This window comes from Pyrus communis, chromosome 14, assembly GCF_041283825.1.
Source record: "Pyrus communis isolate YQ-2024b chromosome 14, ASM4128382v1, whole genome shotgun sequence".
Lineage (NCBI taxonomy): Eukaryota > Viridiplantae > Streptophyta > Magnoliopsida > Rosales > Rosaceae > Pyrus > Pyrus communis.
Window position 1 is genome coordinate 277,609 of NC_142578.1, and position 14,313 is coordinate 291,921.

General features: G+C 36.2%; 3 protein-coding genes across 7 annotated transcripts; 1 reads left to right on the top strand and 2 right to left on the bottom strand.

Annotated features, from left to right (window-relative positions):
• The first annotated feature begins 521 nt into the window (after positions 1-521).
• LOC137713780 (NAC domain-containing protein 54-like) lies at positions 522-3,397 on the top strand. Of its 2 annotated transcripts, none has more exons than XM_088684227.1 (3): positions 522-781; positions 978-1,285; positions 2,643-3,397. In XM_088684227.1, exons 1-3 carry the CDS (start codon positions 625-627, stop codon positions 2,961-2,963), a joined length of 786 nt encoding a protein of 261 aa, XP_088540353.1. In that variant the 5' UTR covers positions 522-624; the 3' UTR covers positions 2,964-3,397. The 2 variants fall into 2 exon arrangements, with proteins under 2 accessions (XP_088540353.1, XP_068309232.2); XM_068453131.2 differs by having other exon boundaries at positions 2,646-3,397.
• On the bottom strand, positions 2,489-7,299 carry LOC137712444 (uncharacterized). Of its 4 annotated transcripts, none has more exons than XM_088684226.1 (7): positions 5,452-7,299; positions 5,277-5,361; positions 5,038-5,120; positions 4,325-4,494; positions 3,628-3,734; positions 3,418-3,517; positions 2,489-3,022 (listed from the first exon to the last, which is right to left on the bottom strand). In XM_088684226.1, exons 1-3 carry the CDS (start codon positions 6,025-6,027, stop codon positions 5,083-5,085), a joined length of 699 nt encoding a protein of 232 aa, XP_088540352.1. In that variant the 5' UTR covers positions 6,028-7,299; the 3' UTR covers positions 2,489-3,022; positions 3,418-3,517; positions 3,628-3,734; positions 4,325-4,494; positions 5,038-5,082. The 4 variants fall into 4 exon arrangements, with proteins under 4 accessions (XP_088540352.1, XP_088540350.1, XP_088540351.1 ...); XM_088684224.1 differs by having other exon boundaries at positions 5,227-5,361; XM_088684225.1 differs by lacking the exon at positions 4,325-4,494.
• A 143-nt stretch (positions 7,300-7,442) lies between these two features.
• On the bottom strand, positions 7,443-10,764 carry LOC137713459 (protein REVEILLE 7). Its single transcript, XM_068452756.2, has 7 exons — positions 10,121-10,764; positions 9,852-9,921; positions 9,295-9,411; positions 9,073-9,184; positions 8,919-8,980; positions 8,350-8,748; positions 7,443-8,254 (listed from the first exon to the last, which is right to left on the bottom strand). The coding sequence occupies exons 2-7, from the start codon at positions 9,861-9,863 to the stop codon at positions 7,631-7,633; spliced, it is 1,326 nt and encodes a 441-aa protein (XP_068308857.2). The 5' UTR covers positions 9,864-9,921; positions 10,121-10,764; the 3' UTR covers positions 7,443-7,630.
• Between the last annotated feature and the right edge of the window lie 3,549 nt (positions 10,765-14,313).

The window sequence follows — 14,313 nt, forward strand, 5'->3', positions numbered from 1 at the left end:
ATCTGATAAGATACACTGTAACTGTAAATTATTAAGAAGCGTTCGGCCGGAAAGGGATAAGAGGATTGAGGCTTGAAAAAACAAAAGTGAAACTAAGCTACCAAATTAATTAACAGAATATATGATGTGTTGCAAGAGCGAGTGACACATGCTATACTGTATTGTAATGAATGTTGAATGTGTGACTAAAATTCATGGTCTAACAACAACGTATTTTGATGATAAATCCTAACATGAGAACACATATAATATTACGAATACACGCATATTTATATGATTTTTGCTTACAAATAAAATTTTTCTTTGGTAAAAACAAATAAGCAAAATTGAAAGATAAGAAAAATTTTAAAACATTCAGTAAGGCAGAGAAGTGTCAATAGGAAGAAGGTTTTGTCTGAGAATCTGGAAAAGGAAAAGTGAGGTCCTGATGAGGAGTGGGGAAAGACCTTAATACAAGGGACTTTCAGTCCTTTTTATACGTGTATATATAACATGATCAGGATGCCATAAATCATTAGCTAGCTAGCTAGGAGGAGGAGAAGGGCGATCGATCGATCGATCGCCAAGGAAACAATCAGTAACAACAAAACTAGCTAGCTTGTGCCGTGCTTTGATATCAATTATATGGCGCCAGTGGGATTACCTCCCGGTTTTAGGTTCCATCCAACGGACGAGGAGCTGGTGAATTATTATCTCAAGAGGAAAATCAACGGCCAAGAGATTGAGCTCGACATCATTCCTGAAGTTGATCTCTACAAATGCGAGCCTTGGGAATTAGCAGGTCGTTCACCGATCATCATTTGAGTCCCTTTCCTTTATCAACACCATTATTATTCAAGCAGTATACCATTCGTGATAGTTAACTTTCTGATTAGCGTTTGAGCGTTATCTTAGTATATGTATAATGCAAATTATGTCATCTATATTTACATGTATAGTTGTATACAGTTACATATTTGATTGGTGCATCAATGCAGAAAAATCGTTTTTGCCAAGTAGAGACCCCGAGTGGTACTTCTTTGGACCGCGGGATCGAAAATACCCTAATGGATTCAGAACAAACAGAGCAACGAGAGCAGGATATTGGAAGTCGACTGGGAAAGACAGAAGAGTGACGTGCCAGAATCGAGCAATCGGAATGAAGAAGACGCTGGTTTACTACAGAGGCCGAGCTCCTCAGGGCATTCGGACTGACTGGGTCATGCACGAGTATCGCCTCGACGACAAGGACTACTACTGCTCCTCTGACCTCGACACCTCCTCCTCATCATCTGCCGCAATTCAGGTAACATATTCTCCATCAATTTATACACGCATTGTTTGTGCTCTAAATTAACTAATTATACACACATAAGTATACAAATATAATGTCCACACGTTAATTAGTCAATTGGGAGGATTAAGCATTCTTTGTATCTGTAGCTCATTTTATTTGTCCCAAAATATTCTCATCATTAAATTGAAGAGTATGGTGGGATTTAATTAATGATAGGTGGGAGTGTGACTTATAAATTCTAGATGATCACTCACTAATTTATTCATTAGAAGGAACTCACTAGTGTCACTGTTACTAATTATCTGATGAAAAAGAAAGACAAGATGATTAGAATGATTATAGTGAGCTTTAGTTGGGGAAGTATAATTTCACATTGTATTTCAACAATCAAACCTACTATTTTTTAAGTTTTTGTCAAAAATTATCTCTACCAAAATCACACAGAACGGAAACCATAAGACAATTGTTTCAGAGATTAATCTTTTTTCGAATCAGCATACAGTATTTGACCTAAAAAGCATGAAGTTCGATGCTTGAGGCAGGGAGAAAAGCATTTTCTTTTTTCATGCTTTTTATTATAATTTTACCTCTTTTGCAGCGTGAGATGCAAATCCTTGGCTACGCTGCCCCTAAACTTAATTAACACTCCACTTATAAGAAAAATTAATCGATCAATTATAGAGCATAATCAGTCAGAAAGCTTTGGACCATAAGTTAATAGTGTATAATAATGAAAAGTAAAACTATCCACGTAAAACTTGCATGAGTTTGCATTTGCATGCATGGAATTTACGATATTATACTTTGAAATATATAAATAATGGAATAAATAAACAAATAGCTGACAATATTCGTTGCTTGCAGTGGATCACTTAAATCGCTTTTCTTTTTTCTAATCAGACAAAAGTACAATCCTCCACAAGATTCAGATATGAATTAATATCCCTTAATTAACTCAAGCTTAATTAATAATTAAAGATTATTATACTGTAATTACGTTTGATCATACAATTAATTAACCACAAAAAGCAGCCAAGCTAGCTCCACATCGATCACTTTCATTTATGTAAGGTGTCGGGGACTTTTTACTTTATTCCGAACTCCAAAATAATAATTAAGATGCAGATATTGTTATAAATTATATGAACTTTTTAATATTTCAAAAATATGGTACACCAAATGATATAACACGAGTAGTTTGATGCTTGAAAAAAAAATAAAAATAAACACTTACATTGTGACATTTAATGTAGTAAACCATTTCCCAGCAGGATCGGCACATTAAAAGAAATCTCCCATTATACAATATCATCCCAACTCCTTTTACACTTTGCTTGATAAATTAACAAATATTGAGTTTATATAGCAGGATTCTTTTGCATTGTGTCGCGTGTTTAAGAAAAATGGCATTTGCGCGGAGATTGAAGAGCAGCAAGGCCAATCAAGTCATTTAACACTAAATAATATTCATGAACGATCACAAGGTGTAAACAACGATTATTGTGATCAAACCATGTCACCGGAGATTCCGATGGCATCGTCATCGTCGATCTCATGCCTGCAGGAGGAAGATGAGAAAGACGATTCCTGGATGCAGTTCATCACAGATGATACGTGGATGCAGTGTTCTTCTAACACCGGTGTCAGTGGTGAAGATCAGCTCTCTCATGTGGCCTTCACAAACTAACTGATCAGTGAAGATGAGTACATGGATGGTTACCGGAATTGGTGTTAACAGTAAATAACCTGAAAATGCATGCACGGACAGATGTAATTTTCAAACAATAAAATACAACATATATATATATATGTATGTATGTATGTATGTATGTATGTATGTATACACGATTTCATGAAGAACACTAGACAAAGTTTGTAAGGTTTGTCATCATATCTTCATTAATTTGTAGATTAATTATCTTAAATTGGCTTTAGCCATTTTATGATGGTTTGGTTTGGTTCGGTTTAGTTTTGTTGGTGGATTCTCTTGAGAGTCAGTTTATCAGATGACCAGTCTAGAGATTTAGTTATTAACCTCTTTCCTGAGGTCATTTGGGTGTTACTTGTGGAATAAATATATACAATACATTGTGGAATAAATATATACAATACATTTTTTAACGATTGGATTTTGAAGTTACCTCTTGAATGTCATATTAATCTTCACAGTTTCCACTGCTTGAATTCTGCAGAGCCTAACATGAAGGAACTAGCATGTCGATGCCCACCGCCTCCAAATTCCTGAGAAGAAAATGCAAAACGCATTTTAGCTTTTCCCAAAGTACTACGTATATGTGCCAGTTAATTCCATGTTTAACAGGCAGAAAGAAAATCCATATGATGAGAACAACCTGTGAGATGAGCATTGTGTCTTTCGGTGTCCACACTCCTAAGGCTTATTTTTAGCATTTGGTCATTTTCAAGCTCAGGCACTCTGTATACAACAGCACCAATGCCCCTACAGAGAATTTGAAAGGAAAAAAAAAAAACATAACTAAAATGTAAAATGGAAGGATAGCACCGATTACAATACATCTCAAACAAGTTACTGAAGGTGCATTGGATATCCAGAAGGGTGGAACAGTTTGAGTCGAGCTCAATAAAAACTACTGGAGTTGATGGAAACCATGCTTTGGAAGAGATCAACGTCAATTAACAGGCATTAAAATACGATTCCACATAAAACAAACAAAATAACAAGACGAGATCATGAATTGCTAGAATAGTGCATTCAAAGAGGAGTCTAACATGGGTCCAATTAACCAGACTTTTTACCAAGTAAAAAAGGAACAAATATAGCCCCACTGGTTCAACATGCTTCAGTCCTAGCATCAGTTTGGATAGATAGCTTTAATTTTACATCACATGGTTTCTCCCTTAAAACTTTTACATTTTCTTTCTACAATTCTTGTAATTGCAAATCCATTCGCAAATGGAGAAACTACTTCCTCAAGTAAAATTCCTTTGCCAAAAATATCATCATCATGAATACAGCTCTTGGAAAGATTACTATGTCAGAAGTTGAAATTCCATTTTTTAGCAAATTACCTGGTCCCTACTAATAAGATGTGATTTGTGACCCTCCAAACAGAATGGATTGAAAGGCATGGATTGCGACTCTAAGAAAGGGCAGTTTCTGGAGAATGGAATTCCACAATTGAGTAAACCCTCCTCTATGAGGCCACAACTGAGACATCTCCAATTGGTTGCTCTTTCAACTAAGGGGACATTTTCTCCATTTGAATGAATGAAATTATACCACAGTTATATAAATAAACATGATAACTGAGGAACTACCAGTGTCCTATATAAGATGCCACTCCAATGCTATAAAAGGGAAAAAAATGCTATATTCATCGTGCAATTGTTAACACTGCTTTATAGTTTTGTGCATTCAACTTTCTTGGTGGATTTAACTTATAAACTATAAAGACAAGAATTGGAATGTGATAAGCAAAATACATTGTGGCATCACCACAACAGCAGCACTTTTGAAGAAAGCAAAAACAAGGCAAGAAATTCAATAACTTTCACAAAATTCGAACTAGAACCAATGATAAAATCACACTAAATTCAAACTAAAAAAGCCCAAAACTTGTAATCTTGATGCATTGCAGTAATGTAAAGAGTGGCAACATTAAGCGTGCCCCGAACACTATTGAAAAGTTTGGAAAGGAAAAAAGTAACAGAGTGACCAGACAAAAATTCCGATATATGTATACATTTCAAGACCATGAGCAAGGAAACAGAACGGCACATACCTTTAGTTTAGACTACGGCTTTTAGTAGCTAATTGATGTCCGAGTTCACTCCTCAGCTCGGAGATAGAATCTGCATTGACAGCCTACAAGCAGAAAAGATAAGACTATGCATAAACACACTAACACGCACACAGCAGCAGCAGCAGCAGCAGTCCAATAGGATGCAGAAAAGAAGTATACTAATAATACCAGGCAATTTCCAAAGGCTCCACCGCCAAGCGAAATTTCATAAGACTTACTGAGAGCTTCATCTATTAATTTCTGCTTTTCCGATAAGCTCGCCATTCCTTCACTAATCAAAGACTCCAAATCCAAAGACAGCAGCTGCTCATTCAAACCAAAAATCAATAAAGCACACAACTTTTCAGTAATTTCAACGCCATCAATTAATGAAGCAAGCAAATTTGATATTACCTGTTGGAACAAAGATGGGTTCAACCCAACGTCGTATTGAAGGTTCAAATCTTTGAAACCACTACTGAAAGCTTTACTGTTGGGAAGCTTCCACCTCCATAGATCACCATCTTCGATATACTCGAACAGCCTCCTCACTCCGTCAAACCGAGCAACCGCTGCCTTGTTGTCGGCGTCAATTTTGTCCCTGAAGTAATCGAAAGCGATGGTGGCGCTGGCGCCGCTCCTGTTCATGTCTACGACGCCGGTCACATTTCCGCCAATGGGGGTTCCAATGGCAGTCTTGTGGTGGTCCAAGACCACGACGTTTGGGACCACGGAGGAGATCTTCTGGACAAAACCGGGGGGACCCACGAAGTCGAGGTGGTAGAGACGGCGGAGAAGTAGAGGTGCGCTGCCAAAGCAGCAAAGGCGCCGTCCGGACAAGGGTAGTGGTACAGCACAGCCGGTCTCCTGGTAACTACCATATTCAACTTTGCCGTGCGCTCCGCCCCTTCTACCTTCTAAAAATTGATTCAAGTTGGAGGCTAGATAACCGACGATTTGTGTAATCATAGGAAGACTCAAATTGTACATTAAATTTTGTAAACTAAATAATATGAAAGTTGATGAGTGAATTATTACTTAAACGTTGATAAACGTGTTCATTTTCTATAGGTGACACATCATTTAGTTTGCAAATTTTATAAAATTACTCGGGACAATTTATGCAACTAGGTCCTCTTAATTTCTCCAAATGAAGGATGCTTTGCCAATTGACAACTTGTATAAATGGGAAGAATATATCAAGGAGAGTGTATTAATGGTAGGAATACGTTCACCAAGTGAAGCAACAATGTATCGAGCAGAGTGTCATAGGAGAATTAGAGTTTCATAGTAATTTTATGTAGTCTGATGGTAAAAGGGAGATCTTGGACACCTGGGATTTTGGCTTACTTCTATCAGGGCCCCTCATGTAGTATGGATACCTTGACTGGCAACGTGGAAAGGTTTCTACCACCTTGTTATGATCATCTAAACCAATGGTGGTGCGTAAACTTAGCATAAACATGAAACATACGATACCACGAGAAGTGTAGGCATCTCATGCTCTGCTCTAACATGATGCCATCATTTTCAGCTGCGCTGCCCTGATTGTGACTGTCATTATTTTCAGAAACATGTGTTAGCCTCATAAATCGAATCCCCTTAAGGATATGCATGCTGGGTAGCGCTAAAGTTTGTTGCTTCACTGAAGTAGTGCATGACTGCTCTCAGATCATGACCTAAAACTAGCCGGCTACATATCAAAGCAATATGTGTTGACGTTAGGAGGGAAACCGCTACCAGGTGTATTCTTCTCTTAAAAGTTCTACATGCTTTCAATTGGAAATCTTTGCTTATTGACGTCTAGCTCCAATGACTCTAGTCTTTTATACCTGTTCTAGTGTCTAGACAGTCGGTTGTTTTTGAGCTTGATGAAACATTGAGTTGTTTGTTTGATGGAGTTTGTGTCCTGTGTGACTTCAGAAGATATATGTAGTGAACTGATGATTGCCTTTTGATTTGAACCTTCAAAATTTTCTAGTTTATGATGATTGCTGCGCATACCAGCACTCATTTCCAGTATCTTCGATAGCATCGCTTATATCGGCTTGTCCAAATGACATATCAGATATTGAGTTTTTCTTTGCTTCTTGTTCTCTCTTTCAGTTTTCGGATGGCAGGGTAATATTTGTTGAAGTTGCAAAGCCGTAGCCGTGATTGTCGTTGAACAGAGTCCATGGTGCCTTCACTGGTCTGGACTGTCTTGTGTCTACTTTGTTTGGATTCTCATTTTTGTATGCTCTGTTTAACGTATGATTGTATGGTTCAATTAATGATGCAAAATTCTCTCTCTCCTTTTTGTCAAGGCCACCAAAATTCAAATGACTGCATAAACTGAAAAAGCGAAAATCGCTTCCCTGGATTGCATAAACTGCGACCAAGAAACAGTCGAGGAAACGAATATCTATTCAATTGACGCCTAATAATTTCATTTAAAGAATAGGGTTCAAGGAATACACCCAGAAAGGAAGTTACAATTATTGCTTGTTCCAAAACTGCAACATCATCCGACCGGAAGATATCGAATTGTAAACTTTCAATCACAGGGGCGTATTGCAATAAACTTGAAAAACAGAACATCTGGAATGCGAAATTATGAGCAGACACGAGCCCTTCGCCTGTCCCTCATGTCTTCATAAACTATGGCAGATGAGTTCTTATTTAGATCTGCTAAACATCTTTTGTACGCTGCAAACCCCTTCCGTGAACTGCAGGGCACCGAACAAGTTTCTTCGAGTAATGAATCGACAGCCTCTATGCGCCTCTCACCTAAACTTTCCACTGCACTATGAAAGGATCTTCCCGTAATTTTAGCTGAGTTTTGGTTACACGATCTGACGTGAAGGTCCATAAAACCATGATACATAGACCACCATGGCAGAGGAGCTTCAGGATTAGGGCTATGTTTTTGGTGTTCCCATTCTGTTGTAGCACCACATGCCGATGAAACCACGTTGCCAACAATCCCACCGAGTGTTAAACTTGTATCTAATTGATCTGATCTTGATAATTGAACAAGCTTATCATTCTCCCTCTCACATTTGTCTTCTTCCACCTTTGATGTCAACATCTTAGAATCCTCTGCACCAGGTGGAGGTTGTTTCTCCGAGTCTGGTACCAAAACTGTCCTTCCAAAGAGCTTAATGCTCACAGAAGCTCTTATATTGCCGACATCTTCTTCAGTACTCACAGTGTGCTTGGAACCGGATCTGTAATTCTGGAAATCCAGATCAATACAAGGGCAACCAGAGTCAGAACCCAAAACAGAATAAAGGAATCTAAATTCATAATCAGCATAACACTTCATCATACCACGGATGGAAATTTTTCCAATTGGACCGATGGCGAGGACCCTTTCACTTCGTCAGCGGATGAGTTGGACACCACGTAATCACTCTCTTTTCCAAAGGGGGATAAGCTCGTAGAGTGCATGTCAGTGGTACATGAAGTCGGGGGTGGAGATCTGTTATGCTGGTCAAAAGCAGCAGACCCCAGTACATCTGAATCATGTGCAGATAGTACTGAAGTGGGAGATTGTTGGTCTTTCCCTTGAGCCGAAAATTGTGGGGATGGTGACCTTTCTGGTGATCCATTGAGATAATCCACTGATTTACGTGGATAAGGATGCACAGGCCTCCGCTTAGGCCGGGGAGGAGGAATCTCAATCAGTCTGATGATGCCTTCGCTAGGTCCACATGATTCCTTAGATAGCTGAAAGCAAGAAAAACCATATTAATACAGTGAAGGTTACATGCTAACTAAAAAATACGGCCGAATGATGATTTAATGGCACAGGGTCTTGAATATCTAACTAAAGAAATTTCAGAATCCTGTATATACTATTAAAGGAAATAGGGACCAAGGTCGAATAGGCATTAAACCTTAGAGAAGAACTTTTGGGCATGACTTCGAATTTGAACTGCAGTTTTGGTGCCTACATATTCTGCATAAAGATAAGTTTAACTTCATCGTCAGATGGTGTGAAAGAAACTTGCTCTAGAATATAGATACAGTTATGAGGCACTGAGCTTATACCTTCTATTTGACGCCAGCCTCGGCCGTACAATTTCAAGGCTTCAAGGAACTTCTGATGCTCCTCCTCTGTCCATTTTTCTCTTTGTTTTGTAATCGTATACGGTTTCCTAACCTGAAGAAACAAGGCAAAAACAAAGAACCGTTCAGCGAAAATTTGAGTAGGTACATAAATTTAGGCAAAAGAAAACCCCTCTGCAACGAAAGCAATGAAAAGAAGGTGACCTTGGGTGCATGGTCACTGCCAAATGAACAAATCTCCGCATTAGATTGCGCATCACCGTTTGAACTGCAATTTCCAACCGCAACAGAGGCGTTTGAACCTGTGGCTTCAATCTGATCCTATGTCCAAACAAAAAGTCGGGTTGATACTTTGGCTTCCAACATAGTAAAGAACAAAAGCGAAAAAGCGTTCATCATTAGTACACAATTCAGTTCGAAAACACGAAATAAAATAATTCTGCACGAGTTTGAAAACATAATAAACGAGCACTAGAGAAATCATGCAAATTGCCTGATCTTGTTACCAGAAACACAATTAATCCAAGCAAACATATTCATTAATCGATCATAAACTTAATAACTGTGAATAAAGTCACAACTGCATCAAAATCTTATCTTGATTTGAGACATCTATCGAATCGACAGGCAAATTCCTCTACTTTTGGAACAAATTGTACTAAGAAAGTATTCACTCACACACCATGATCAAATTCCGACCAAAACAATTGATTGAAAAGACAGAAAATTGAAACATAGTAACGCAGATTGCTTTTGCATACCTCAACTGCCATTGCTGCTCAAATCAAACAGAACAAGTCCGACACGTTTACTCCGAACCAAACCTGTAATCTGAGAAATTGATTCCCAATAAAGCAAAACAGAATTTCATCAATTGGATATTCCGCTGAATCTAAATTAATAAATAAATAAACAAATAAGGTTAAATAAGAACCAATAATTATACTTTATGAATAATTATTTCTCTGAAAAAAAAAAAGAAAAGAAAAGATATTTATGGGAAAATAAAGCAGATCAATCAGAAGCTTACCTGAAATGGTATTTGAAAGACTGAAAATAAACTTTGTCTCGACAGTTTTCTAAGTCGGAGAGAAAACTGAAAATAAACTTTCCCGAGAAACAAACAAACGGATTCCGCCGTCGGATTGCAGGAAAATACAAGAAAACAGAAAATCCAAATCGAGAGGAGGAGGGGAAGGAGGATGTAAAGAGAGGAGAAGAAAGAAATGCGAGAGTAGAGAAGAAGCGCACAAGGAAACCCAGAGTTAAATGGAGGAGGAAGAAAGTAAAAGCAGGGGCTGCCACGTCAGAGTCAGACCGAGAATATTAATTTAAATTTAATTTGTTTGAGAAAATAAAAAAGATGTACAGCAAGTTTGGGAAGGAAAATTCTGGAAGTGGAGTGGCGCAATGAGGAAATCTTGTGGCTGAGAACGCAGGGGACCCACGGACACCCGGCACTTTCTGGTACTTTGTATCCAACCTTTTCGGCTTTTCCCACTTCTTAATAAAACCCCACAAAAATCCGCATTTTATTTTATTTTCTTGATATTCTTGTGGAACATATTTAATCTCCCCAATACTCAAACACAGATTCGGATAATTACTACAAGATTGAGTCTTTTCACACTAATTAGATTTTTCCATCTTATTTTCGAAAATACACTCGTCACAATCTCATGTTTTACTATTATTTTTCGGAGCTGTCATTGATATTTTAAAACAATTCTCACACTTATATAAATAAATAAATACTATATTCATGCGATACAAAATTAAATATACAATGATAATTTACATTTAAATATAACAGCGAGCGAGTTAAATCAAATATAAATTATCTAACTACAAATAAAAAAGAATAGAACCATGATATCTCGAATAATAAAGTAAAGAAAATATCTAAGCCACAAGAAACAAAAGGAGAGACGAAGAGTGGAAGGTGCAAGTGGTGTCCATTCAGCCTTCAATCTTGATCATATAATCAAAGATTAGATAGATAGATATATTAAGATATTTATATTATATGAATGTGATTTTTGGTTGTAATTTTATCAAAAAAATTAGAGGAGACGTGGGTAGGTGAGTGCGTGACGAACTGAGTGGTCCCTACTTCACCTTTATCTGCGCTTTTTGACACATCAGCTGCTCTTTATTTCGTGTCTTCCTTATTTAAACTACGACCGCAAACCCCGCTGGCCCACCGCCATTCTCTTTTTATTTGTCCAACCAAATATTCACATTGACCAAAAGAAAAACCAATAATTCTATTTTTTTATATGTGACTTCTACGAAGAGGACAATTTATCCGATTGTAAATTTGTAACTGGAAAACTAAAGATAATTTATATAGGAAATTGTTATTAGCACTCTAAAAATTTTATTTTGTACTTTAAATTTTTTATAATTAGAAAGAAAAATACAGTTATGAAGAGTGTAAAATGAAAATTTTAAAGTGCTAATAACAATTCCTTTTATATATTAATGTGTTTCCTTTTTTTACTGTTAAAAAGTTGGTTCAGACCAATTGAACACAAAATGCTTGAGTGGATACGAACACCTTATTCACTATGATTTTTTTTTTACTAGTGTTATACAGACAAGTTTACTAAGTAAAACAGGGTTCAATAAGCTTCAATTGTACTGAGGAAACCCAACACCCTCTAGAGATTTAACTCTTTTAGTTTTATGCAAACTATTTAAAAAGTTAATTAAATGATAAACTCTTAGTAATTTGTTTGAAATATCGCATCATTTTTTTAATACATTCAATCCTATTTACACTAAAGAATATGAGAGTGAGATAAACTTAATAGTGAATTAGTCTGTTACTACTATTTTGAATAAAAAAACAATGAACTAATCATAATAATTTCGTTCAAATTCTTTTTTTTTTTTTTTTTTTGCAAGAATTGAACATAACAACATACAAGTAAAAATATTACTAAATTATAGTATTAAGTGATAAAATATTTTGCTTTAAAAGTGCATTATTATTTGACTCCAGATGAAGCTGGCCTTAATAATAATCATAAGAATGGAATAGGAAGCCTAATTAGTCGGTGATAGTGGAATCCACCTAATACCATTTAGGCCAAAAACTTTGAAAGATAAAGATAAAAAAAAAAAAATTAAATAAAGAAATCATGAAATTTTGCAACCACAAGTTTCTAGCTTTCTAGTATCTGCTTATGGTTGGGCAAGATTTCGACTCTTTAATTTCTAATTTCTTTTGGTTAGTTGGGTTCATGTTTGAGCTCCAAACGACAATTGACACGTGCCCTGCAAACCCATTCACATTTTCAAAAAGAGAAATAACCATCACCCAATCGAGATGGATCTTTGTTTTTCAAAATGTAATTTTGCACAATAAATTTTTTAAGTCTACGAAAACACGGTCTAATATACTAAGTGTTAATAAATTTTGTAATACTTAATGTATTGGACTGTGTTCTCAGTACATTGAATTTTTATTTTTATTTTTTATTTTTACACATATTTGCATTTTAAAAAAATACTACATTTGTGTAAATTGAACAATATTATAAGTAGTGTACAAAGTATTTAGCGTAAAACGTGCAAATAAAATGTGATGTATATATTTATAATACACTCTTAATAAATCACATAAAATGAAAAATGCAGTACATGCATATCTAGCGTTATCGTTGTTTTGTGAAATGAATTATTTGGACACAACATTGTTGTGTTCATATTAAGGAAGAAGAAAAAAAAATGAAGAATGTTGCCATTAAAAATTAAAAATATTTGGTTTGCAAAGTCTACTAGCAAGAATCTCATAAATTATAAAATTGTATCAATTAAATGCATTCTTAAGGAAGGAAATGACAAACTCAAGTACGTTATTGAGTTACATGTAGATTTTTTTATAGGAGTTATCACATTTTCGTATCAAAAGGTTCCCGAAGGCACGTGTATGCCAAACACAAACACGTTCAAGAATGAGAATGAAATCTCATGTTCAATCTCGAACCCCATTCTTGTAAAACAAATGCTACCTTTGAGTGTGTTTTTTTGAGTCTGGCTGTGCTGAAGTTGGAGAGGGATCACCAGCTTCTTTCTTAGCGAGCTCAAGTAATAAGTAGTGTGTATATTTTGGATGCTTCATATGCTATCATTATATATACACATATGATCATCTACATATGTATGATTGGTTGTTTGGTTCCCTGACTTATAGGCTTGTAGCGCTCGCTGGCACTTGATAATCCTTGCCTAACTCAAAGCCAACCAATCGTCTGTCGGGTTTAGATCGAACAAGATCCATCGGCACTGTCACATGGTTTTGATAATATATGCCAAAGAACTTTCTGAGGCTCCTATTTCGTGTAGGGGTGTGATATACACACATCTCTTTTTATTTATAGCTCTTATTAATTTTTGACTTTTGATCTTTTTCAATTCATCTGATCCAACGGTAGAAAATTAAGATGATGTATGAGAAGTTAAAAAGGATGTGTAGATAGCACATCCCTTTTGTTATCTAGATAGTATGCCCACCTCATCACAGACTCGAATCCAAAATCTAAAGCGAAGAACTCAAATCGAAAAATCTTGGCAAATTAAACATGACAAAATCGATCCAATTTCACTTTACGATTTGAGAATATCATTAATAGTCATTTGATTAACAGTTTAGGCTCATCATCATGCGGATCCCTACTTCATTATAGACCTGATGGTAGAGTTCCACGACAAGATCTTAGTTGATAACAAAGAAATAAAATCTTAGTGGATAACAGAGAAATAAAATCTTAGTTGATAAATTTTGGGGGTATGATATCTACACATCCCATTTTACTTCTCACACACCTTTGAATTTTCAACCGTCGATCGTATGAATTGAAAAAGATCAACGGACATAAATTATCAAGAGATGTATGAGAAGTAAAATGAGGTGTGTGAATAGTACATCCCAAATTCTATTACACAGTAAAATTTCGCATAACCATTGATTGACACAGCACAAAGCAAGAGGGATACGAATGTAAACCCTTGAATAACAATTTTTCTCGAATCCACATGAGTTTGAGAGCAAACCCAAAAGTCCGATTTATTATTGAACTTAAATTGCATTTTGGAGGCTAAAACAACCTCGTATGGCCAAAACTCATTGTATATCAGGGAAGATCAATGAGTTTGAACCGTGAATTCGTTACTTTTCTGAAAAAGTATCATGGACCAAAATTGAAGCTCGGACAT